A 26,753-nucleotide genomic window follows, 5' to 3' on the forward strand; every position below is an offset into this window, starting at 1 on the left:
GACCAGCACTGCGAAACAGAACTATAATATTATAAACCACACAGGTCACTTAAAATTTACTAGCAAACACATTTTTAAAAAGTAAATAAAACCAGGTGAAATTAATTTTAGTAATATATTTCATTTAACCCAACAGATCCAAAATATTACCATGGCAACATAGAATTAATGTAAGAAATTATGAATGAGACGTTTTATATTCTTTTTTTCATACTAAGTCTTTGAAACCTGGTGTGTATTTTACAGTCATAGCACATCTCAATTCAGATGTTTAACAGGAATTGGGAATTCTTGATCTGAATTTAGATTTCATAAAATTTACAGTTAAAAAGGATATTGGTACACCCAAGTTGTCCCAAAGATACTTAAGTTTCCCAATAACTGAGTCAAGTATCAGTTTTAAATTTAAATTGCCGAAAATTAAACAAAAATGAAAAATCCAGTTCTTCTGTCCCATGAGCCACATTTCAAATGTTCGCTGGCCACAGGGGGCTTGTGGCTACAATTCTGGACAGCCCAGTTCTAGACTGACCTTCCCACCTTAGAGGTGGAAACTGAGGCTGAGGGCACTGATGGAGTTTAACTAGGGGCAAAGGTGAGACTAGGGTCAGGTCAGGGATCAGAAGCCCCAGTGCTCCTTTCATCAGGTTCTTAGGCTGCACTGGACCCTGTGACCCCTCCGGTCACACCTCACAGAGGGGCTTCACCCCATCCCTGCCTCCCCCGGCGGCTTCAGAAGGGCCCAAAGAAAAACCCTGGCTGCCAAACTGAATAAGAGTAGCTAGGAAATGGAATTACACTAGGCTGGATCATTTTTATATAAATTTTATGAAGGAAGTCTGATTTCTGGGTGACCTAAACACACACACATATATTTCTTAACGTATCACAAAATGAGAATCTGAATTCTCTACGTAACAGCTTGCCATGTATTCAGTAAACTCATAAAAGGAAAAGCTCTTTAAGGAAACATAGTTAGGCAAAAAGAGTAAAGATTACCCAATAACTTGTAATACCACCCATCATTAGATTGCACTAAGCGACCCTAGAAAAGGACAGAGGGAAGGTGGGTTTCTCCTAACAGGCCTGATGTCTGGGGGGAGTGGAACTCACCTTGCAAGGTTCTGATGAGCCTCTCGCTGGTGGTGATGTTATTCACTAAAACTGCCTGCAAGGAAGATAATCACATCATGAAACACTGGCAACCTGACAACTCAGAAGAGCCCTGACAGATGCGCCTGTGGAAGAAAGGGTGGGAGCGGCCCCCTCCCATGCTGGGCTGTCAGCCCTCTGCACCAGTGTCCCAGCACCCGCCTGCGACCCGAGCAAGGGGCAGGCGGCTCCCCGGCCCTGTTTCAGCTCCGCGCCGGCTGAAGCAGCAACTCCGGCCTTTCTCTGGGGGAGCCCAGGTACAGCCCTGTCTCAGTCAGAAGGCAAACTGAGTTCCAGCCTGGCTGATGGGGAAAAGAAACGGGGGTTCAGCGACCGCTCCGCCTGCGAAGCTTCCCGATCCATTTTAACTTCTGACGTTCTTCCTTCTATCCAGACCCCACGAGCTCCAAGGATGGAGAGGAACTAACTCCCAGTTAGTTACACAAAGCTGGGAATGCTGACAACAGAGGAGGAAGAAGCAACACGGGCCTCGGGATAACAGTGAACAACAGTAAAAAGGAAGAAAAGTGAGTGTGGGGCCAGGTGCCACTCTGGGCACCCCACATCCATGGCCCCATGGCTCTTCACACCAGCTGTGTGAGGGGGCACAATATGATCCCACTGTAGGGGACAGGAAACTGAGGCACAGCTGGCTTTAGAGACTCTGGGTCACGTGGCCTTCTCAAGAGCAAACAGGCAGAGCCCGAGCCTGGGCCCGGCAGGCCTGCCCCAGACACGGAACTCTTCCTTACTGCGTACGTGCCAAAGCGGATGTGAACCCCAGCAGGACAACGATCCCGTGACTGTACCGGGTGCAAAAGCAAACAAGAACCTGAAGAGGGGACTGGAACGTTAAATACCAACACGCGTCACACAGGTAAGTGATGTTCTCTGGACACACACACAGAGGTGCACACTGGGCCATAACATGGAAGTTTCTTACTGTGTCATAATCAACAAGGTTTTGTCAACCTGCTGGCCGTAACCTGGAGACAGGCTGCTGTCTCGTTCCTGGGTAAAGGAGAACATGACAACCACGCCGCCTTCACCCTTCTGTGCCTCTGTTCCCTCCTGGGCCTCTCCGTCCGGCCCTCCGTCCTGGAGGCAGCTTTCTGGAGGAAGGTGTTTCTGGGGTGAGTGCCTAGCTGTGCAATCTGGCCAAACGATTCTGGTGTTTATTTCAGGAGGTCTGACCATGTGGAACATTTCCTGGCACAACAGGAAAGAAGTCACAGTGATACTATCTGTACAGTTAATCTCTCACGGACAGATCATCAAGAAGAGTGTTTATGGACATTCTGCGTGGGCCAGCGGGGAATCAGATTCACACAGCTCGCAGGTCCTGCTACTCTCAGAAAAGGTTTGCACACATTCAATTAGAAAGGCAAAAGATCGCCCTAAGACACAGCGGTCCCACTTTGGGGTATATATTCAAAAGAACACAAAGCAGGATCTTGAAGAGATATCTGCACCCACGTTCACAGCAGCACTATTCACACTAGTCAAGAATCGAAGCAACACACGTGTCCCTCAATGGATGAATGGATAAAGAAAATGTGGCATATACATGCAGTGGAATAGAACACAGCCTTTAAAAAGAAAGAATGTCACACGCTACACCACGGTGAACCTTGAGGACATCATGCTAAGCCAATCACAGATGGGCAAGTACTTTATGATTCTACTCACAAGCAGTGTCTAAAGCAGATGGAATCATGAAAACGTGAAGTAGAAAGGTGGCTGCCAAGGGTTGGGGAGGGGAGGAGGGGGGAGGGGTAGGTGGAGGGGACGGACTAGGGTTTAATGGGCGTAAAGTCTCAGTGTTGCTAGACAAAAAAGATCCAGACATTTGCAGCACAACAATATGAATATATTGAACACAACTGAATTGTACACTTCAATTTCCACCTTGCATGGGTATCAAAACCACCTTCCCTCTGAACGACAGTGCTGAAACAGAACAGAAAAATAACAGGATTAGAGAAATGCAAATCAAAACTACAATGAGATAGCATCTCACACCAGTCAGAATGGCCATCATCAAAAAATCTAGAAACAATAAATGCTGGACAGGGTGTGGAGAAAAGGGAACACTCTTGCACTGCTGGTGGGAATGTGAATTGGTACAGCCACTATGGAGAACAGTACGGAGGTTCCTTAAAAAACTACAAATAGAACGACCATACGACCCAGCAATCCCACTACTGGGCATATACCTTGAGAAAACCATAATTCAAAAAGAGTCATGTACCAAAATGTTCATTGCAGCTCTATTTACAATAGCCCAGAGATGGAAACAACCTAAGTGCCCATCATCAGATGAATGGATAAAGAAGATGTGGCACATATATACAATGGAATATTACTCAGCCTTGAAAAGAAACGAAATTGAGCTATTTGTAATGAGGTGGATGGACCTAGAGTCTGTCATACAGAGTGAAGTAAGTCAGAAAGAGAAAGACAAATACCGTATGCTAACACATATATATGGAATTTAAAAAAAAATGTCATGAAGAACCTAGGGGTAAGACAGGAATAAAGACACAGACCTATTAGAGAATGGACTTGAGGATATGGGGAGGGGGAAGGGTAAGCTGGGACAAAGTGAGAGAGTGGCATGGACATATATACACTAGCAAAGGTAAGGTAGATAGCTAGTGGGAAGCAGCCGCATAGCACAGGGAGATCAGCTCGGTGGTTTGTGACCACCTAGAGGGGTGGGATAGGGAGGGTGGGAGGGAGGGAGACGCAAGAGGGAAGAGATATGGGAACATATGTATATGTATAACTGATTCACTTTGTTATAAAGCAGAAACTAACACACCATTGTAAAGCAATTACACTCCAATAAAGATGTAAAAAAAAAGAAAAAGAAAAGGAGCACTTAAGTGATTACATGCTGATAATCTCGAAAGCCAATCTCTCCTGGCAAATCATTTCTACAACAATTATGGCAATCTTAATTGCCCCTTCTCCACTCATTCCCCTCAGCCCCACCCAAAAAATCCTATTAGAGTTTGCAACTGCCTGAGGGCTCAGGAATTGCTGCAATTTGAAACATCCGAAGATATTTCTGTCTCCCACGTGACTTTATTCTTCCAAACAAAATACATTTTAGTTATCTTCCCTCGCCTACTCACGGATGCATGGAAAAATACAGTCTCCACGTAAGTAAATGAGAAAGGAACCATAAAATGCCAGCAAGATCTTTATATCTGCAGTTTTATATTTACCAAAAATCTTGAATCATTTTTAGGAAAACGCTTCTAGCTTTTTGGGGGGTTCAATATAAAGGAAAAAACACCTGCATTAAACAAAATTATTTTTAAATCTTTTTTTTTTTTTGCGGTACGCGGGCCTCTCACTGCTGTGGCCTCTCCCGTTGCAGAGCACAGGCTCCGGACGTGCAGGTTCAGCGGCCATGGCTCATGGGCCCAGCCGCTCCGCGGCATGTGAGATCCTCCCGGACCGGGGCACGAACCCGTGTCCCCTGCATCGGCAGGTGGTCTCTCAACCACTGCACCACCAGGGAAGCCCACAAAATTATTTTTAAATGAATTACGTATTGTACTCTAAACAACCCAGTTGACTTTCGCATTTTGGTGCAGAGAGACTTTGGGGGAGCTGTACTTCTTGGTGCGTGTGACCCGTCCCCTGGAAACTCTCAGCAGCAGACAAGGAAGTGCTACCAGAGTTTAACTGGACACTAAGCTCAGAACACCTCAGAATGAATCACCCACAAACAATGTATTATAACCATTCTATTCTAGGCAGGAAATAAGTATATTTGATCAAACTATTTCTCCATTAGATTCCTAAGAAAATAACCTCAACATGTCATGGTAAATTTCCAAAGCAATAAATCTACAGTAGATTATCATGTTCTGAAAAGCTCAATAAGACACAAATGACTAAATTTGTTAAAATGCTAGCTTTGGAAAAGCTCACTGGAAGTGTGAGGCTCATCACGTTATAGAAAAGAGAAGGTGACCTTTATTGCTGTGCTTGTTTGGCTCATTAAAATAACCAACCTGCTTTGAAGATGTGGGTCCATCTTAAGCCTTACTAAAGATGACCCTCAAACAATCTAGCCCTTGCCAACCCACCGGCGAGCAGGTGCCTGGATAACTTCTTTGTAATGACATTCCTGTTAATGCTCTGGGAGATGAACCTCAAAAAGAATTTAACCTTCGTGACCGGTGAATGACATTAAGAATGAAGGGAAGAATATGAAGTATGCACGAGAGTTTTTTTACCCCTCATCAATTTCAAAATCTCCCAAAGCAATGCTACCCAAGGGAAACATAATGTCAGTCAGATATGGGAATTTTAAATTCTCTAGCAGTTACATTAAATTAAGTAAAAAGAAACAGGTAGGCAAAGGGTTTGAATAGACATTTCCCCAAAGAAGATACACAGATGGCCAAAAGTACATGAAAGACGCTCAGCGTCATTAGAGAAATGCAAATCAAAATGAGAAGGTACCACTTCACAACACTAGAATGGCGACAAGAAAAACAAACGAAAGGAAAATAACAAGTACTGCAAGGATGTGGAGAACGTGGAACCCTCAGACCAAGTTGAGGAGAAGGTAAAATGGTATAGACGCCGAGGAAAACAATTAGGCAGCTCCTCAAAAAGCTGAACGGTTATCATATGACCCAGTAATTCTACTGCTAGGTATATCCTCAAGAGAACACATGTCTACACGAAAACAGTCCACTGGACGATGAGGGAAGGAGGGGGAGAAGAAAGGGGAAGAGGGGAGAGGAGAGGAGGGGAGGGGAGGGGAGAGGAGGGGAGGGGAGGAGGAGGGGCAGGGAAGGGAGAGGAGGGGAGGGGAGGGGAGAGGAGGGGAGGGGAGGGGAGAGGAGGGGAGGGGAGGGGAGAGGAGGGGAGGGGAGGGGAGAGGAGGGGAGGGGAGAGGAGGGGAGGGGAGGAGGAGGGGAGGGGAAGGGAGAGGAGGGGAGGGGAGAGGAGGGGAGGGGAGGAGGAGGGGAGGGGAGGAGGAGGGGAGGGGAGGGGAGAAGAGGGGAGGGGAGAGGAGGGGAGGGGAGGAGGAGAGGAGGGGAGGGGAGAGGAGGGGAGAGGAGGGGACAGGAGGGGAGAGGAGGGGAGAGGAGGGGAGAGGAGGAGGAGGGGAGAGGAGGGGAGAGGAGGGGAGGAGGGTAGAGCAGGGGAGGGGAGAGGAGGGGAAGGAAGAGGAGGAGGAGGGGAGAGGAGGGAGAGGAGGGGAGGGGAAAGGAGTGGAGGAAGAGGGGAGAGGAGGGGAGAGGAGAGGAGGGGAGGGGAGGGGAGAGGAGGGGAGAGGAGGGGAGAGGAGGGGAGGAGAAGGGGAGGGGAGGGGAGGGGAGGAGGAAGGGAGAGGGGGTATGGAAGAGGAGGGGAGAGGAGGGGAGAGGAGGGGCGAGGAGGGGAGGGGAGGGGAGAGGAGTGGAGGAGGAGGGGAGAGGAGAGGAGAGAAGGAGGGGCGGAGGGGAAGGGAGGGGAGGGGAGGGGAGAGGAGGGGAGAGAGGGGGAGGGAAGAGGAGGGGAGAGGAGGGGAGAGGAGGGGAGAGAGGGGGAGGGGAGAGGAGGGGAGAGGAGGGGAGAGGAGGGGAGGAGGGTAGAGCAGGGGAGGGGAGAGGAGAGGAGGGGAGGAGGAGGGGAGAGGAGGGAGAGGAGGGAGAGGAGGGGAGGGGAAAGGAGTGGAGGAAGAGGGGAGGGGAGGGGAGAGGAGGGGAAAGGAGGGGAGAGGAGGGGAAAGGAGGGGAGAGGAGAGGAGGAGAAGGGGAGGGGAGGGGAGGGGAGGAGGAAGGGAGAGGGGGTATGGAAGAGGAGGGGAGAGGAGGGGAGAGGAGGGGAGGAGGGGAGAGGAGGGGAGAGGAGGGGAGGAGGGTAGAGGAGGGGAGATGAGGGGAGGGGAGCAGAGAGGAGGGAAGGGGAGCAGAGAGGAGGGGAGAGGAGGGGAGGAGGAGCAAGAGGGTAGAGAAGGGGAGGGGAGGGGAGAGGAAGGGAGAGGAGGGGAGAGGAGGGGAGGAGGAGGGTAGCGGAGAGTAGGGGAGGGTTAGGGAGGGTAGGGGAGAGGAGAGGAGGAGGAGGGGAGAGGAGGGGAGAGGAGGGGAGAGGAGAGGAGAGAAGGAGGAGGGGCGGAGGGGAAGGGAGGGGAGGGGAGGGGTGGGAGCAAACTGAGACTGCCCTCACTGAGAACCTGGGGTAACTGTCTCCCATGTCACAGGCCGCCCAGCCTCTAGCCCACCGTGACCTGGGTCACAGAGAACTGCCAGGAGGACCCAAACAGGGCAGGCCGCGGGAACCCCAGATGGTTCCTTGCTGCCTGTCTAGCAGCTGGCTCTCAGGCAGAGCGGCGTCCTTCTCAGCGCGCAGACCCTGATGGTCTGTCACCAGCTGCCAGGGGACTTGCAGCCCTTCCCCTGGAGCAGCCCACTTGGGGTGCCCCTCCTCGGCACCACGCCCCAGCCCTCACCAGGACAGGCACAACTGGAAAGCTGCCCACACAAGGGCTAGAGCTGGAAAATCTTCCTCCCTGCTTTCAGAGGGAGAAAAGCACTGATGGCAGCACGTACAGCCTCAGCAATCCAAATGCTCCCTGGCTGTCCTTAACCGGCCTGGAAGCGCCCCTGCCGCCAGCAGCGTGGGGTCCAGCCTCCTCCCGACCCACCCGCACAGGCCGCAGGAGGAGCTGGGCTCAGCCCCTTCCGTGGGCGCCAGTTTTCCTGTTTTCCTGTTCCCAAATGGAGAGGGAGAGGCCACAGTTTGGGAAGTTCTAACTTTCCGCAAGCAGGGTGTACACAGACACCTGGGGACTAAAGAGAAAACTGAACTAAGCGTACGGATCCAGGGCTGCAGTGAGCGCTCCTAACACATCCCACACTGTTTTAAACAAGAAACAGCAGATCTCACTCATCAGCACCAAAGGGAAACACGTGAAAAGACAGCTAGGTCAAAGACCCTTTTTGTATTTCACATCAAACGCCGTCCTGCAGTGCTGGGTTAGAAGAACAGAGGGTCGGGGAAGTGTGAGGAGGGGAGAACCAGACAAAAGCCACCCGGGGGCGCCCCTCGCTCCCGAGGAGCACGGAGATGCTGATGGAAAGGCTCTTCCCTGTAGGAAGAAGCCGAGCGGAGAGCAAGCACCTTTGCAGGGCTTGTTTCCCTGCCTGTGGACACAGGAGAGCAGAGCACAGAAAACACACGCCCGCCTGCTCAACTGAGACGGTCAGGGGCAATTCACAGATGGGAAGGCAAGATACCGCCCTCCCCATGGAGCTAACCCAGGACGTACTGTGACATCTCACTGGGTCTTGAACCAAGTAAGCTTCTCCCTTAGTTTCTCCTGACGTCCAGCACCAACCACAACAGACCCCAGGTGCCTTCCCTGCACAGCAGGGACGGCACAGAAAATGTGTTTTGCAGTCTCTCCTTTTTAATGGTGGGGGGTAAATTACTTGAGTTTAATCACAAAGCTGTCTTTGAAGGCTACGTTCAAGCAGCAGACTAAGAGTATTTACCTGAAAACACTAGGTCTTCCGAAACACTTTTTCTCAGGAAACAGATTTTTGGTGGACCGCCTTCACCTGCTTCCCCTTTCTGCCTCTATACAGACCTGTCCCTCACCTCTCCCCATGCCACCTGCCACCCAGGCCTGTCCACTCTTCCTCCTGGCCGTCTCTCGAACATGCTCACTTTACAGAATTCATTCCACTCCTACCTCAGTTCAGCTCAGCAACGTGTTTGCGTCAGATATTTCAAGAGATGCCTGAGTGGTCTGCCTCCTCTCTGCCCAGCTCCCTACCCTAAGCACGCTCCCCCAGGGGCCTGGGCCCGCCTTTAAACCCCCAGATCTGATCTGACAGCCTTGATCTACAGCTTGAACCCTGTGATGGTTCCCCTGTCCTCGAACTCAAGTCCAAACCCCCTAGTGACTTAAAAAAGATCCTCTTCTTAGGACCCCTGCACCCCTCTCTACTCTGCGTCCAACCCCACTCTCTCTACGCCCAGCCACCAGGTGCTGTCCCCGTACCCGGGGAGGGCCACATTCACCTGTCGCTTCCAGGTGACACCTGAGACGGCTCTCCTCACACAGCATGCGGACACCCCGCTCCACCTGCCTGGTGGAAGATGCACGAGGCGTCTGAAGCACGTAGCTCTTACTTCCTGTGCCCTCCTGAATGGCAAAGGCTAATGCACGGTTTTCAGATTCGTTCCCAGCAGGATTTAGATTCAGATCAGAGGTGTTCACTTGCGACTGGAATGCTGAACAGGGTGAGGGCGCTGGAGGTGCAGAATGCAGCAAGGCATGGGGACCCTGGCTCTGAGCTAGAGGGGCAGCGGCGGCCTCCCATCCAGCTCTAGGTCGGGCACAGGGAGCGCGCCTTTGGGGCCAGTCCCGCCTGGTGCCCCAGGAGCCGTCCCTGGCCCGGGGCTGCTCCTCCAGACCTTCCCACCTCTCTATAGTCACCTGCTTCCCTGTACTAAATCCTTTCTGCTTAAAAATCGACCCGACAGATGGGAAGTGCACAGACAAAGGGCCCGGCCTGGTCCACCACAGGGTTCAAGGCCAGCACCTGGCAGAATAAATACTGAACAGATGGATAGAAATGGACATGGAGAATTAATGGGAATAAAAACAGAAAAGCTATTTTAGAACCCTTGATTCTTCAGTCAACCACAGGGGTAAAAGGTGATAAAAATCAAAAAAACTACTTTTATCTGCACAAGTCCACTCGGATTCCCTAAGAAAACCCACTGTCTGGAAGAAAATCATCACTGTTCCCAGCTACGGAAGAAAGGCTGGCCCAGAAAGAAGAAACTGGAACACTCAGAACTGTGTCCTGCTGTTTGAAAATTCAGTGTGGTGAGGCCAAACGGATGGAAAGAACCAGCAGCCCGGGCCCAGCCCTGCCCCCGCCGGCCACTCTGCAGGCCCCCCGAGCCGGGTCACCTCTCAGGGCGTCAGTCCTCGCCTCCATCTCAGAGGTGACAGTGCCTGTCTCCCAGGCTGGCACGTTGAGAAATGACATGTGTTCACATGTGTGAAAGCATTTTGGGAACTCTAAAGCGGAACAAATGGCCAGACTTCTTAACGCTCGTCATTTCCTATTCAAGAGGCAGAATCTTACAGAGGAAGTCACTCGTAGAAACCAACGCTGCTGCGACCGAGGGAAGCAGCCCCAGCCCAGGTCCAAACACCACACAGGAACCAGGAGGCACACACCTGGGGTTCTCCTGGCCCCAACACCCACCCCCCACACTACCCGTCACTCACAACAGGAAAGCCCCAGAAACGCAGGATATTTTCCCACCACACACTTCAAATAACGCCTTCCAGAGCCCCTTCGTGCCCCGCGTCACCGTGCAAGAGAGGACAAACTGGCAGCTGACAGGCCACCTCGACAGGGGCGCAGGGCACACAGGTGAGTGACAGCGGGGGGCCAAGGCAAGTGGAATGCGGGCCCCTCCTCCCTCCACCTTCCCAGCTGCCTCTTCTATTTAAGATTTCCTCTTCCTGGACACAAAACAGTTAACGTGTCGCCAGCGTCCCCTCTTCCACCCTTCCGCTTCACCATCTTTCTTCTTTTAGGTCAGGAACCACACAGGAACCGTATTTCCACCACAAATGAAATGTTACTCAAACCATCTTCTTTGCACTGCTCAGCGTTAATTTACATATTTTAACAAATAAGTGAAAAGACTCAATATGCCATAGCAGACAAATGGCTGCAAGAAACCGTCCTAGAAAGAACGTCCCAAACAAAACTATGGCAAACGAAGCTATTTCTGACTCCCACTTCCGGCAAGTGAGAATGAACACAACAGCAGGACGTTCAGCCTGCCCTGGACAAAGTGCTACTCGGTAATTCGGGGTCTCCCAGACTTCTCCCCCAACCATCTCAGATATTAGGTAATCAGTCCCTCAAATGCCTTTAGGGCCACCACGTGGCTACAGGGCAGCAACTAGTCTGGAGGCTACCCAAGATCCTGGTAAGCCTTCAGACCTACGAACATTAACTGGCATTCTGCCAAGAGGAAAAGAATGAATTCAACCACTCTGTGCCATCCTCAGGCGTCCACGCAGACCTGTACAAGAGACCCTCCATTAGCTTTTGCCAAAACTAACTACAACCTGGGGCTCTGATCCACTGAGGACCCTTAAAAACCTGTTTTACAGGTATCCACCTATACACCTGTACAAAGAAAATAGTATTTCACTGGGAGCTTATGTGAGGATTATTTGTACCCACACAAATGTGGTGGTTTAAAAATATCCCCTCAAGGGGCTTCCCTGGTGGCACAGTGGTTGAGAGTCCGCCTGCCGATGCAGGGGACACGGGTTCGTGCCCCGGTCCGGGAGGATCCCACATGCTGCGGAGCGGCTGGGCCCGTGAGCCATGGCGACTGAGCCTGCACGTCCGGAGCCTGTGCTCCACAACGGGAGAGGCCACAACAGTGAGAGGCCTGCGTACCGCCAAAAAAAAAAAAAAAAAAACCCTCAAGTTCTTGACACTGCTCCCCAAAATGGAGTCTAATTCCCGCTCCTTTCATCTGGTCTGGCCTTAGTGACCTGCTTCTAACTAATGCACAGGAAGTGACCCTGCAGACTTCTAAGGCCCAGCCAGCGAAAGGTGTACAGGGTTGAATACTGTAGCCCCAAATTCACGTCCACCCAGAACCTGCGAATGAACCTGTTCACAACCTCATTTAGAAACAGGGTCTGTGCAGATGTAAGCTGTAGTGAAGTCAGGGGGGTGGGCCCCGAATCAGCATGACTAAAGAGAAGAGGTGAAGGTACAGAGACACAGAGGGAAGATAGAGGCAGAGACTGGAGTGAGGCACCTGCAGGTCAAGGAATGTCAGAAACCGCCAGCAAACACCAGAATCTACTACAAGAGCCAAGGAAGGGTCCTCCCCTAGAGGCTTTGAGGCAGCATGGCCCTGCTGACACCCTGATTTTGGACTTGCAGCCTCCAGAACCATGAAACAAACTTCCGTTTTAAGCCATCCAGTTTGTGGCGTTTGTCCTGGCAGCCCTGGGAAACTCCTGAATTGCTTGCTCCCTCTCCGTTTGTTGGTATCGTCGCCCTGGGAACCCAGCCTCCATGCTTCGAGGAAGCCGCCAGCCACACGGAAAAGCCATGTGTAGGGTCCCTGACTGCCAGACACACGAGTGAGGAACCCTCAGGCAACTCCACCCCAAGCCTTCAAAGCACCCCAGGGACTTCCCTGGTGGCGCAGTGGATAAGACTCCGGGCTCCCAATGCAGGGGGCCCGGGTTCAATCCCTGGTCAGGGAACTAGATCCCACATGCATGTCACAACTAAGAGATTGCATGCCACAACTAAGAACTCGCCTTCCGCAACTAAGACCCGGTGCAACCAAATAAATAAATAAATATTAAAAAAAAAAAAGGCACCCCAGACTGTGGAGCGTGGAGTAGAGACAAGTTGTTCCCTCTAGGCCCTCCCCAAGTGCAGATGATGAGCAAAATCAACGTCTGTCATGGTTTTAAACCACTGTGTTTGGGGGCAATTTGTTATCCAATGATAAATAACAGGACAACACATGTATGTATAATCCTGTTCACCTGACTCACACGCAGATCTTCACATTCAAAACATGGGCCCCAGGCCAATTAGATGCCAAGGCAGTCTACAAAAGTTCCCTTCAGCAAACATTTAGGAAGAATCCTCTTATCTGGAATTATACCCTTGCCTTCCTACCTAAGGGAGGCTCACCTCAATACCCCTAAGATAACAATGCAGAATAAGCCAAGAGTTTCTGGGTCTTTTTAAATGACGTGTGAAAACCAGGTGTGTTCAAACACGTTTATCATTTTAAAGAACCCACTTGATCTACAATCTTCACGGCACACTACATTTAAAAAGCTTGAATGCAACCATAATTTGTAAAAGCTTGAGTGTAATGTGTATGTTTTAAAAGGGGGTGGAAGGTTCCCAGTGGTTAATCTCTGAGTGCTGGAATTACAGGTGATTTTGATTTTCCTTTTATATTTTCAAAATTGTCTACAACAACATTTTGATAATTAAGAAAAAGACAACTTTTTGACATTTACTTAAGCCTGACTCATACACAATCATTTTTTGTTTTAAAACAAAGCTGAATATCCCTACTTATATATAACTCAGGAAATGAGCTTCCACCCAGTTTACTTGCATAATAGCATTTATGCAAACGGTCTCAACCACACCTATTTATGCAACAGACAGGAATGCAGAAAAGAAAGAAAATGAAAATGACAGTTCAATCTCCAAGAATCATCTGAAGTCTCATTTGAAGTGTTTACCATCAAGCGATCAGTCTGTGAGATTTGGTTCAAATTATCAAGACAGAGAACCTGACTGATCGGCTGCTGCCCTAGCAATGGGTGCACTTCACTGTACCAGGCTTCTCCCTGCATCCAATGGGCTGTGGCTAGTGAAAAAGGAACAGGCCAGGAAGGTGCCGAAAGAAAAAGACAACAACAGCAGGACCACATTTGGTGAGCAAGGTGGAAAGAGCTAATAAAAATGTAATAATATATATGTACAACTTCTGTTCCAGCAATTCAACTTTTTTTTTTTTTTTGGTGGTACGCGGGCCTCTCACTGTTGTGACCTCTCCCGTTGCGGAGCACAGGCTCCGGATGCGCAGGCTCAGCGGCCATGGCTTACGGGCCCAGCCACTCCGCAGCATGTGGGATCTTCCCGGACCGGGGCACGAACCCGTGTCCCCTGCATCGGCAGGCGGACTCTCAACCACTGCGCCACCAGGGAAGCCCGACTTCATTCTTTTTTACGGCTGAATAGTATTCCACTGTATGTATACACCACATCTTCATTATCCATTCATCTACTCATGGGCACTTAGGTTGCTTCCATATCTTGACTATTGTGAATAATGCTGCAATGAACACAGGGGTGCATATATCTTTTCAAATCAGTGTTTTTGTTTTCTTAGGATAAACACCCAGGAGTGGAACTGCTGGATCATATGGTAGTTCTATCTTTAATTTTTTTGAGGAAGCTCCATACTGTTCTCCATAGCGGCTGCACCAATTTACATTCCCACCAACAGTGCAAGAGGGTTCCCTTTTCTCCACCTCCTTGCCAACACTTGTTATTTGTTGTCTTATTGATAATAGCCATTTTGACAGGTGTGAGGTGATATTTCACTGTGGTTTTGATTTCCATTTCCCTGATGATTAGTGATGTTGAGCACCTTTTCATGTGCCTGTTGGCCATCTGTATGTCTTCCTTGAAAAAAACAGTCTATTCGGATCCTCCGCCCATTATTTACTCGGGTTCTTTGTTTTTCTGATGTTGAGTTGTATGAGTTCTCTGCATATTTTAGATACTAACACCTATCAGATACATAGTTTGCAAATATCTTTTCCCATTCATCTGGCAGCCTTTGGTCTTGTTGATAATTTCCTTTGCTGTGCAAAAGCTTTTTTAGTTTGAGACAGCCCCATTTGTTTAGTTTTACTTTTGGCCTGTCTCTACTGTCCAAACCTGTGCTGTCCAATATATGGCTATCTAATTTTAAATTAGTTAAAATTAAATAAAATTCAAAATTCAGTTCCTTAGTCCCACTAGCCACATTTTAGGTATTCAACAGCTACATGGGGCCAGCTGCTACCGTACCACAGAGCAAAAAAAAGGAACATTTCCACCGTCACAGGGAATTGTTAGACAGTGTTGACCAGAACGAGGCATAAATTTCATTACCACACTGTCCCTGATAGGTTCGGCTTTCAAGCTTCTACCCAGCCCCCAACTTGGGGACTTTCATGCCCATGCAGAGTAGCAATGCCAGCCTGAGGTAGGGATGCTGGCCAAGGTTGGAACGCCCTAGGTCACGTGAGATTTGCACCCATACGTGCTAGCAAGCCAGCTCCTCCCACAGCTGAGAATCACTATTAGTCCACCAGTAGGGTCTTTAAAATTCTGAAAAAGAGCCTCATTCCAATTCAAAGCACGAGTGGTAACTTCCTAAGATTAAAATAAATAGATAACACAGAGTCATGTACTGGGGGTGACAGACCAGCCCAACTTCTCTGGGGACTTCCCAGCCAGATTGAAACAATCAGGTTATTTTTTGCCTCAGAATTTGGAATTGGGGACAAAGGAGAGCTAGCGGGAATAACAGTAGTCTTTCGCAGCAAGGAAACAGAAAAGTGATCCCATCGCCCAGCTTTAACAACTATCAACTCAGGCCAGCCTGGTTTCTTCTGTGGCCACACCCAGGCCCCATGCATGAATTAGGTGATGGAGAGCTCTGGAGAGGCCCCCTGCGGCCCAGCGACGCGGGGTCTACACAGAGCAGAAGGAGGCCAGGGGCAGAGATGGAGGCCCCGCTGGCGGCCACCCAGGGTCTAGGTCACATCCTAGGTGACAGTTACTAACTCCCTTTGGACCTCAGATCCCTCCCTGTACGATGAGCACCAACTTCATGAGGCTACTGAGAGGAAGACAGGAGACAATTCCTGTGTAATGCTGAACGTAACCCTGGCTCGGCAGATTTGCAAAACACGCGCTCTGGTCGCTGGTGTGACAGCTGTTGTTGGTGCTCTTTGCACGGCTCAACTGCGCTGTTCGCGCTTGGCTCTAACAGACACCCCAGCACCTCCTTCATCTCTTCTGAAAGCCAAGACAATCTGTTTTCATGGTTTTAATTTAGAAGAAAAAAGAAGAGTCCATACCAAAAAATAATAATAATAATAATATTATCACTCCAGATGCTGTGGTTTACTACTACCTCTACCCCATGCTATCACCATTACTACCACGACGACTAGTTGTAATAATACTAGCTACCGCGTTTTGGGCTTCTGCTCCATGTCAGGCACTGTGATTAAAGCCTTCACAAATATTACACTGAATAACTGCAGCCACCCTGCAAAAGGGATTCTGTTGTTATTTCCACTTGGCAGCTGAGAAAACAGGTCCAGGGAACTTAACTGACTTGCCTGAAATCATACAGTTAAGGAAAACAAGGATTCGAACCCAGGGCTGCCTGGCCGGAAGCCCCATGCCATTCACCCTCACCCCAAACTACGGCAAAAATCCTCCTGGAGCTAAGAAACGAGCCCCCATCCCCACCCCCAAAATGAAAAGAACTTTGTATCACATCTCCTATAGAAGCTTAAAACTCCAAATGAAAGGACTCTCACCCTTTCCCAGCGGCTATTGGACTGTCTCTCAAATGTGTACTTTACCTTCTATACTGGGGCTCCTCGACTTCCAATATCCACTGTTAGATGTTTACTGTGACTACAAGAGCCTCCCTCCCCTTGGATGCTCAAACAGTTCTTGAACTTGGGGGTGGGGCAGGAGTGCTAAGGTCCCGCATTATGTCCCCTTTTTTAAAAAGAAGCCGTAAAACCGAAGTGTTCAGAAGTGAGGTGTAACAGTCACCTGGTTTCTGGCTGGGAGATGTTCCCTCTCATTTCCTCCTACAGAGGCAGATGCTTTTAGGAAACAGTCGGTCAATCACATTTCAAAGAATTCCAAGTCTGAAGGCTTATCCCCACCAAAGCTTACACTCAATAAACCAGCATTTCTGTATCTAGGGCTTGCCTGTGGTGATGAAGCTTCATTGACTGTGTTACTATGAATTCGCTAGAACAAATGGCTCTGGGCAGCGCAGTCTCTGAGGACTCCGCCCATACGATACGGGAAGCCCGGCTGCCTGCAACCTGTTTTACAGGACTCTGGAGTCCCTCGGTGTACCAAGGCCAAGGCAGAAGGTCCCATGAGCAGAAATTACCCTGCAGTCGCTCTGACTTCTCCCCACCCCAAACAGGCACCCACACTTTGTGCAATGCACAAAAATATCCAGAAGCATGGAGGAGTATGAAAAGAGAGATTAGTCATTCCCAGAATTTTGGATTTCACGAGCCAGTAAAATTTCAGAGGCATTCGGGAGACTGATGAGGTTAAGAAAACAAGGACAGTTAAAAGCAATAACCAAACACCACATGCAGACATGAACAGCCCTTCTATCTTCTAACACTACCATTTCAAAAAAAAAAAAAGTTAAAAACAAAATGTAGAAGGCCAGAGAATCAGAGTATCAACAAAAGACAATTCTTCCTACAGAAAAAAAGAGTCAAATTTTCAGGTAATGACACACATACACACAGGGGTGGAGAGGCAGGCAGACAGGTACACAAAACATCCTCCTTTTTCCTCCCTCCCTGCAGATGGGAAAACCTTGCTCTGGCTGGTCCCAGACCTTAGCACATATGGTCCTTCCCACCTTGCCCTGTCCAGCCCAGGCCCAATGGGGCAAGGCTGCTGGTCTCTGCTGGGTCCCCTTTCCCAGCCCAACACTCCCCAGGTCCCATCACAGGCCTCCTTCCTAACTGGGCAGAGGGCCAGAGTGCCAGAGACCTTCTCGGTACGTCCTGCAAATCCCAGAGGGAGTTTCTGCCCACTCTATCCCTTGAGAATAAACTCTGCAGCCTCCCAAAGCTTGCTTCAGGAGGTTAAGCATGTGTACACACTGTGAGAAATGGCAAGGTCCCATTCTATTCAGTTAAAGGGGATTTCAGGAGCACAAATAGTGTCACCCACACATGAGAAAAAGGGAGACCTTTCCTATAGGGAAGCACTTTATTATAAAGTTATAGGGAACACTTTCCTATAACAGCATTAAAACTGGAACAATTCCCAAGGAAGAAATACACATTTGTGACTACGAGAAAGTACGCCGCAAATAAAAAATAAAAAGCACTTCTCACCTTTTAAACCAGTTACATAGGAAAAGTCTGAGGCCCTATCTAGAAATGATTCATTATCTGGTAACTAGTAGCACTTTACACAGATCTGGCTCTTACTAATCCGTGTGCCTCTCTCTGCGAAATGCTTGATTTATTGGAAGGAGGTCATATCCTGAGATCCATTATCTTGAATGTGGACTTGGTTTTAGTAGGAAATAGTCAAATCTTGCGAGGAAATAAATAGTCATGAGTTTGATGCACTTCAGAAAGGAAGGTATTAGTGACTCACACCATTATACAATTTAACAAACAGGAAAGTGGAGTCACACAGTCCCAAGAAAACCAGAAAAAGCAAGACACATAAAGCTTAGATACGCTCACTAATGGGAAGCCCCTTTTTTAATCTGTGCAGGATCTGGTATTTTTTAAATTTAAAAACCAGCACTCTTGGGTCCCCTACTTTCTTTGTTAGTATATATTAGGAGGTCTACATCTCCTCTCACTGTGAGATACTCAAGGGCACAAATGCTATTCCTCTGTGAGATACAAGCATCCGGCACAGGCCTGGCACAGAGTAGGTACTTAATGCATACTTGTAGAGAGTAAGGAAAAAAGGTAACAGGAGGATGAACGTGCTGCTCAGACAGTTCTTTTGCATTTCTCCCATTTATCAGCACTGCAAAAGTTTTTCCAACAAGCCCACCCAGGGCCTAATGGCGATATGAGGAGACATCCAAAGCTTGATCAAGAGGCTCATTCCACGCAACTACATCACATACACACACAGCGGCTTATGCTCCCATTGAGGAGAATTCGACAGGGTATAAACGGTACTTAGAACAGAATTAAGAGGAAAACCAAGCAGGTCTTGCCTTTTCATCCTGGTATAACTTGTTGACGCTCTCCATTTGAAAGTTGTGGCTGGACTGAATTTTGTCCAGCTGTTCCCGCTGCTTTTCCAGCTCCCCCTGGAACTCGTTCTTTTTCATCTCCACGGCCCCTCGCTCTGCTGCCGCCCTGCGGACCCTGCCTTCCAGCTCCACAATGCGCGTCTGCAAGGACATTGTATTTGTTATGATGATCTGCAATCATGATCACTGAAGTTACTACTATGACTCCCTGAAGGCTCCGATGATGGTTACCATTTTTTAGCAGTATTTTTATTTTTTGGTCGTGGCTCGAAGCATGTGGGATCTCAGTTCCCCAACCAGGGATCGAACCCACACCCCATACATTTGGAAGTGAGACGTCTTTAACCACTGGACTGCCAGGGAAGTCCCAGCAGTATTTTTAAATTAAGTTTGTACTTTTTAGACATAACACTATTGAACACTTAGCAGACTACCATATAGTGTAAATATAACTCTTTATGCACTGGGAAAACAAAAACTCACATGACTTGTTTTATTGCGCTATTGGCTTTATTGTGGCAGTCTGGAACTGAATTCGGGATATTGCCCAGGTCTGCCTGTACATAAAATGGCTTATGCTTTACCTGGAGTGAGCTGGTGCTCAAATATTTAGTTCCTTTTCCTCACTAACAGAGCATTTAAGCACTCTTTATAAGACACAATCTCTGAAAACAGATTCAATTCTCTGCACACCAAGACCCCATCTGCCCAGAGAACAGGGGTCCAGCGGAAGCTCAGACAAAAGCACTGCAACCGTGGGGAGGTAAGCATGAGAGGAGGACAAAACACCCCTCTGGGATGGATTTCCACAGCTAAGAACTCAAGCTCTGCCATCAGAAAGACCGGGTTGGCATCCCAGCTCCCCTCGCCCTTAACCTCTCCGAGCCTTAGTTTGCCCACCTGTGAAATGGGGAACATAAAATCCCAACCCGAGAGAGTCTGTGTACAAAAGAAGGCAATGTATGCAATATATCCTTAAAGAAAAATTATTCTGACGCTTGCTAAAACGATAAGGAAAACTTGACTCAAGGCTACTGCAACAGGGGTCATGACTATTGCAGTCGGGAGAGAAACTGTTCTCGACTCTGAGCCCAGCAAGGACAGCAGAGGATTTATAGCCAACGAGCAGAGTGAGGGGGTCAGTGGGTGGAAAAGCACTAAGAGGGTGGGGAGATTCTTGCTAAACTGGCCTAACAGGAGTCTTGCTAAAGGCAGGCCCAGGGCTAGACATCAAAGATAAGGGATGAGGACCTTGCTCAGGTGTCGGGGTGGAGGGACGAGTTAGAGGGATTCTTTGCTAAGCCTGGGCTGGGCAGGCCAAAAACAGGATGGGGGACCAAGATGGAGGCCTAGTCACGAAGCAGGCTCCTCAGAGGCTGACTAAACTGTGGTCAATGAGAGTCTCTGTCACTGCTCAGCACTGCCTGACCCAGGACGGGCAGCAATGAATGGGAAAGATAAAGTTATTATTATCAGTAAATGATGCCGATAAAGATTGGTACCTCTAAAAACATATTTCTCAGACCCGTTCTCCACGTGCATTACCAACACCACTCTTAGATTCTGACTGTGGACTGGAGGACCAGAACGGGCTGTGGGCAGGGTACTTAACGTAAGTTGTCTTCCCAGAACCAGCCCCAAAGGCTTGACTGAAAATTGTTAACTCACAGGAAAAGCAGAGGCATGTCCTGGCAGCAATCCTAAGAAGTCACAAGGGGGTCCTCTCCCACCCAAGAGCAGAGCTGGCGTGCCGTCAGGCCGGGGGCTGGGTGGGGGGACATGCAGAGCCCCGCAGCGAGCATTACAGCATGCAACACCTTAGGTGGTGATGAACAGCAAACCCCTCGGACCCCACCGCGCAGCCGCTTTAAATACTCTGTGACATCCACACAAACAGAACACCTGGAGATCCACGCTCCGGGAGCTCGCAATCCAGTAGTTGAAGCCCAGGACAATGATACAGGCCACCAGGGCAGCCAGCACGAGGGGCGGCGACTTCATGCTCCGACGCCCGTTTCCCAATCCCATCATCTCACAGACCAGGCTGAGAATCTGCCAAATAAAAACAAACACACAGGCCTCAGTACCAGGATTACCACGCCCCAGGCATGCCACAGGCGTCATCACAACCAACACGAAGGTGTCCTGCCCCGAAACACGGGCTGGCGGCGTCTTCTTGAAATGCAAAGCTGTCGGTGGAGGAGACCGTGTAAGTAGCCCACCCAGAGCCAGTGGTGTGTGCCCTGGGCAGTGTGGCCAGACCCCTGGGACAGGCTTGCGGGAGCAAGCACCGTCCTAGAAACCCATCACACACAGGCTCAACACCTCAGGCAGGTAACGATTTCTCTTACACTTCAGTTTTCTTGTCTATAATTATAGTTCCTACCTCCCAGTACAATCTGAGAAATCATCATCTCTTTAAGCAGCAACAGCAAATAATAGTGCTTCTACATCACACTAGAAAGACTCCATTGCTCATTATTCCCCAAAGCCTTTTTGATCTGATTCCTAACCAGGGAGGGTTTTTTACCCTGTGACAGAATTGCCAAAGATACCCAGTTAAAGTGTTTCCTGAGCAAAGCCGGAAAGCCTTCTAGAAGTGTGTGAAGCCAGGACCGGAGGTGCCCTGCCTGCAGCAGAAACAGGCATTTATACTCTGCTTCCTTTGAACACTGTTCTCTCTCCCTTTGAAGCCATATCTGTGCAGCACAGCCGAGTTAGGAGAAGACTTCAAGGGCTGCAGGGAGCATGGAGCTTCTTAAAAGGAACACAAATACAGCTGAGAAGAAAGGAGCTATGTTTCACTCACGGGCCTCAACCCCAAGCCAGGTCTGGCTGGATCCTGGCCCTGGTCAGCAAGGACAAGGGACACTGAGCCAGATCAAAGGTCCTTATCAGAGGGAGGGCAGCACACACAATAAACAGTCTCCCTCAGAACAGATATGCTTTTATGCCAGGTGTGGCCAGCAATGGAGGAAGAGGAAAAGGAGGTGAGGGAGGAGGGGGAAGGGAGACTACCAGGGACTCAGCTTTGAGGTGAAGTTCCTGCAGGTGAGAACACAGAAGAGCTGACAAAGCTGGCTCTCCCCCATGGTACCTGTAGCTAAGTGTGTCCCTGGGAGACATCCTCTCTCTCTGAATGAGCAATCTAGTTGAATCACCTAAAACAAAGCACCCCCAGAATTCCCATGAATTGAGGGCTGAGTCCAGCCTCCACTGGCTGATGGCTTCTTCACCAGCTTCTGATCTCTTGGGACAAAAGAGGGAAAAAAGTTTTAAATTCAACTGACAGTTGATGTCAGCAAACATTGTACATACTAACAGAGACTAATGCTCAGAAATACTAAAGTTCTAGGAAATTTTATAGATCTGCTAAAAATGTCTCTACTGCCTCATCCTGTCTGATTTTGATCACAAATTTTTTTTTTTTTTTTTACTCATTAACTTTTTACAATATAAGAAGATAAATACAATTGGGGAGAAAAATCACACGAAGTGTAAAATTAAAAGTCCTCCTCTTCCCACTCCACTGGCTGTATCCCTCTATTCCAGCTGCTCTTAACCCTCAGAGGGCATCAGAATCGCCTGGGACGCTTCTTAAATTACGAACAACTGGGCCCACTCCTCCTTTCTCTGTAAAATTTTTTGCCCATAATTTTTGGTTGTTGGTGGTGTTTTTAAAATAACCTAATCTTATCACTCTTTTCTTTTTATTGCTTCTAGATTTTGCTTATGTTTAGAAAGACATTTCCTACTCTAAGTTTATATATACATTTACCCATATCTCCTCTCAACATATCTATGTTTTCATATTTATATGTAAATGTTTCATCTACTTGGAATTCCTTTTTGATGTAAGGAGTAAGGAAATACAAAGAAAACAACTTTTTTTTTTTTTTGTAATGGCTGGCCAGTTCCTTGGGCATCCTTTATGGAATAAACTATTTTTACTTAGTTCTTTGAAAGGCCATCTTTGTCATATGCTTAATTCCCTAAAAATAAACTTTCAGATGGGACACTCGACCTTTTGTTACTGCAGATGTAAGTCAGGGTGGGTATACTTTAGCTCTGAAAACAATATAACTCAACTCTCACTTCAAGGACGTGTACAAATGATCATTTAACATTCTCCTTCCTTTAGCCAGTCAGTAAAAAATTTAATGAGCAACTACTAGGGGACAGGTGCTGTGCTAGCACCAGGAAGCTCAGGGCAGTGTTAAGAGAACAAACTCTGGAAACTGATGGCCAGAGTCGGATCCTGGTTCCACCTCTTCGGAGTCACAGGACCCATCTGTGCCTCACCGTCTTCCTCAGAGGGTTTAAGTGAGTAACAGACGAGTAAAGATATGAGAAGTGCTTAGAACCACAACAGGCACATAGTGTCAATTGCTCGATAAATGCTGACTATCATTATTAGAGATGGAAAGATGAATAACAGATCATTTCCAGATCTGGTCTTTTTCTTGTTCTATAAGAAAAAGGTGATGAATGCTTTCCTTCCTCAATCGTTCTACTTTATAGGAACCAGCCATCTGCATTCTTCCCTTGACTCTGCTGTCAACTGAAGCAGCAGTAACTGTCATCTCCTGGGACTGACTCCGGATACCGCTGCAGCAGTAGGCATCCCAGACCAGGACCACATTATGCAAAAGAGAGATGCCAGGAAGTTGAGTACAGTCTCAGAAGCCCGTCACTGTGACCCCGCACTTGGCCAGCCGGACGGTGTGCAGCCACCCAGAGGGATGGTTAGGAGAGCCCTGGACTTCCCAATGGACACAGGGCTGCCCAAGTAAGAAGATGACCACAGCTGTGCCAAGAGGAAGGGAGGGCCTGCAACGTGCCTCACCATGGACTTCCAGGACTGCAGGAACCCTGCTGCTGAAGACAAAGGGACAAACACAGGTGGTAAATGCCAAAGCCTGAGGAAGACTGAGGGCGGGAACTCAGAGCCAGAGTTTACAGCTGTCAAACATTTCGAACGCCTTCCTCTCCTCCACCTTAGAATTTATGTAGACTGCAGGGTGATGGAAGTGGGTGGGAGACAGACTGTGTCAGACAGATTAATAGTTATAATTTAGGCTTCAGAATGTGTTTTGTCTCATATTTGATTACAGTCACCTGACATACTGAAAAAGATTAACCTAAATCAGCCGAACTCTGTGAAATTCCAGGTTTCCCTGGAATGAAAGAAAGTGGTGTGTGTCTGCACTAAGTTTCTTGGTAAGTTGAAAGTCATAAAAAAAAAAAAAAAACAACCCTGCAGATTCTTTCTACTGGCTTAATTTTAAAAATTCAATCTACTGGTTAAAATTATTGTTTGCTTGTAAGACAAAAATTTTTATAAGCAAACAGAGACCTCTAATTACTTTTTTCAGAAAAAGAAAAAGCATAAGAAAATGGGCAACTGGCCAAATGCATGAGCCCCTTGAACCTCCTAGTTAAATAATTTTTTCATTTCCTCATTTTCACATAGAGGTTTTAAATCATATAGGCAAATATATGGGAGCAATCAAATCGGACTGGCTTGTTTGACCAATGTCATCAATGCAGAAACAACACACCTTCTCCAAACAGCAGGGGAGCTGCACCTTTATTCCTTTTCAGAAGAACTGGCTTCACCCGGATGGCGGAGGGCCAGAGCCGGAGGTGCCCTGCACGGAGTTCCGAAGTCACCATAGTGAAGCAAACAGACTGGAGGACACCCCACTCAGCATTTTTTTGGAGGGTTTAGAGATATTCTACTCCGTCCCAAGAATGTCTCCAAGGCAGGGGTTAGCATACCAAGGCCCACAGGCCATTGGTGGCCCGTTTTGTAAATAAGGGTTTGCTGAACACAGCCATGCCCAGCCCTTGAAGTACTGCCCACAGCTGCTTTCTAGCTACAAGGCAGAGTTGAAAAGTTGAGATGGGTTATTACGAAGACTGAAACAGTTAAAGTATTTACTATCTTTCCCTTCCGGAAACTTTGCCAACTCCTGCTCTAAACCATTAGGGTTAAAGGACAAGTCCATTGTATTCTCCTTAAACTGCTTTAAAAACTTACTAGGGGCTTCCCTGGTGGCGCAGTGGTTGAGAATCTGCCTGCTAATGCAGGGGACATGGGTTCGAGCCCTGGTCTGGGAGGATCCCACATGCCGCGGAACAACTAGGCCCATGAGCCTCAACTACTGAGCCTGCGCGTCTGGAGCTTGTGCTCTGCAACAAGAGAGGCTGCAATAGTGAGAGGCCCCCGCTTGCCACAACTAGACAAGGCCCTCGCGCAGAAACGAAGACCCAACACAGCAAAAATAAATAAATAAATTACTAAACTCCTACCCCCAACATCTTCTTAAAAAAAAAAAAAAAGTACTAGGAAGTGCACAGATCCTCCTCCTCTCACTTTCCCAACCTCCAATTTTTCCCCAATTCTAGAAGCTAACAGTTTAGAAAGAAAAATCTTTAATAGCATGGTAAATGTAGTTAATAATACTGTATTGCATATCTGAAAGTTGCTAAGAGAGTAGATCTTAAAAGTTCTCATCACAAGAAAAAAAAAATTCGTAACTATGTGGTTACAGATGTTAACTAGACTCATCGTGGTGAGCATTTCACAATATATACAAATATTGAATCATTTTGTTGCATGCCTGAAACTAATGCTATGTCAATTATACTCAATAAAATGTTTTAAAAAGAAAAACTAAAAATTAATGTGCATGTTTAGCGCTATGCAGTGAAAATACCAAAAACTGAAGTGAATGAGTGAAAATGAATGAGGAGAACCAAATTCCACTGTGCTTCTTCCAGCACTTGATTTTCTGAAGAAGGGCCACCTTCCCTACAGACACCAAGACTACACGTTGGCAGGCGTTCCCAAATTCCTCCTAGTCTAGTTCAGGAGTTGGCAAACTTCAGCCTAACGGCCGAATCCTGCCAGCCACCTGTTTCTGTACACTGCCTGAAAGCTCAGATTTTAAGTTTTTTAAGTGAAAAAAATCAGAATACTAATATTTCATGACATGAAAAGTACTGAAATATACGAAATTAAAACTTCAGTGTCCCTAAATGAAGTTTTATTGGGATACAACGATGCCCATTCATTTACGTATTGTCTATCGCTGTCGGGCTACAAGAAGTGAGTAGCTGTGACATAGCCCACAGGGCCTGCAGAACCTAAAATACCATCTGGCCCTTTACAGAAAAGGTTTGCTGTACCTTTAGACACCTGCTGTAGTTCAGTGGTTCTCAAAGTGTGTTCCCTGGACCAGCAGCATCAGCATCATGTTGGAATGTTAGAAATTTAAATGTTCTGGCCCACCCCAGACCTACCAAGTCAGCGACTTGGGGTCTGTGTTTAAAAGCCCTCCACGTGATGCTGATGCAGGTCAAGGTTGAGAACCACTGTCCTCTACAGAGCTCACTGGACAAGTCTGACAAGTGAATCTTGTTCTGGCTGCACTCATTTAGTTTCAAAAAGCGGAAAGACATGTTGGAGGGGGTGTGTTGTTTATCTTTGGAGAAATACTTGTATTTCCCTACTGTTTAAAGGTTGAGTTTGAGTTTTTTCCTCCCAGCTCTTTCATGGCCTTTGGCCTTCCATTTTACTCTACTATTTTCTCACACCTCCCATCTGCAGTTGCAAACATTGTCCCTAAACCTATCTACTACTGTGTGCCCTAGAGAAATAAGGTTTCTTTTTACCTCCCTAAGAGGTAAAGAGTAACCCCAAATGGACTCCATTTAAAGAAACTTCGTCGAGGGTCTTTTCTCCCTTTGGCCATCTCAAAGTCACTGTTCACCTGTGGATAAAGGTACCTCTTCTTTAATCAGAATGAAGTGATCACTAATTCCAGAGCAACGTGGCTTCTACAGGACCTCCCTCACTGATACAGAAAACACAGAGGAAAGATAAGGAATCATCTATCTGCTACACAGATATAAATGACAGAGAGCATTTTGATGGGCTAGACCCTCCAGTTCTGACAGCA

The 26,753-nt window shown here is 47.9% G+C and overlaps 1 protein-coding gene across 1 annotated transcript in view; it reads right to left on the reverse strand.

Moving 5' to 3' along the window:
* Positions 1-26,753, reverse strand: part of GOLM1 (golgi membrane protein 1) — a 61,088-nt gene that overhangs the window by 29,899 nt on the left and 4,436 nt on the right. The window contains exons 2-3 of the mRNA XM_082842871.1: positions 20,689-20,838; positions 18,748-18,927 (exon numbers count right to left, since the gene is read on the reverse strand). Of these exons, the coding sequence (XP_082698997.1) occupies positions 18,748-18,927; positions 20,689-20,817 (309 nt within the window). The 5' untranslated portion in view covers positions 20,818-20,838. The remainder of the gene's footprint in view (positions 1-18,747; positions 18,928-20,688; positions 20,839-26,753) is intronic.

Source organism: Leucopleurus acutus (genome assembly GCF_964270905.1).
Source record: "Leucopleurus acutus genome assembly, chromosome: 7".
In the NCBI taxonomy this organism is placed as follows: domain Eukaryota; kingdom Metazoa; phylum Chordata; class Mammalia; order Artiodactyla; family Delphinidae; genus Leucopleurus; species Leucopleurus acutus.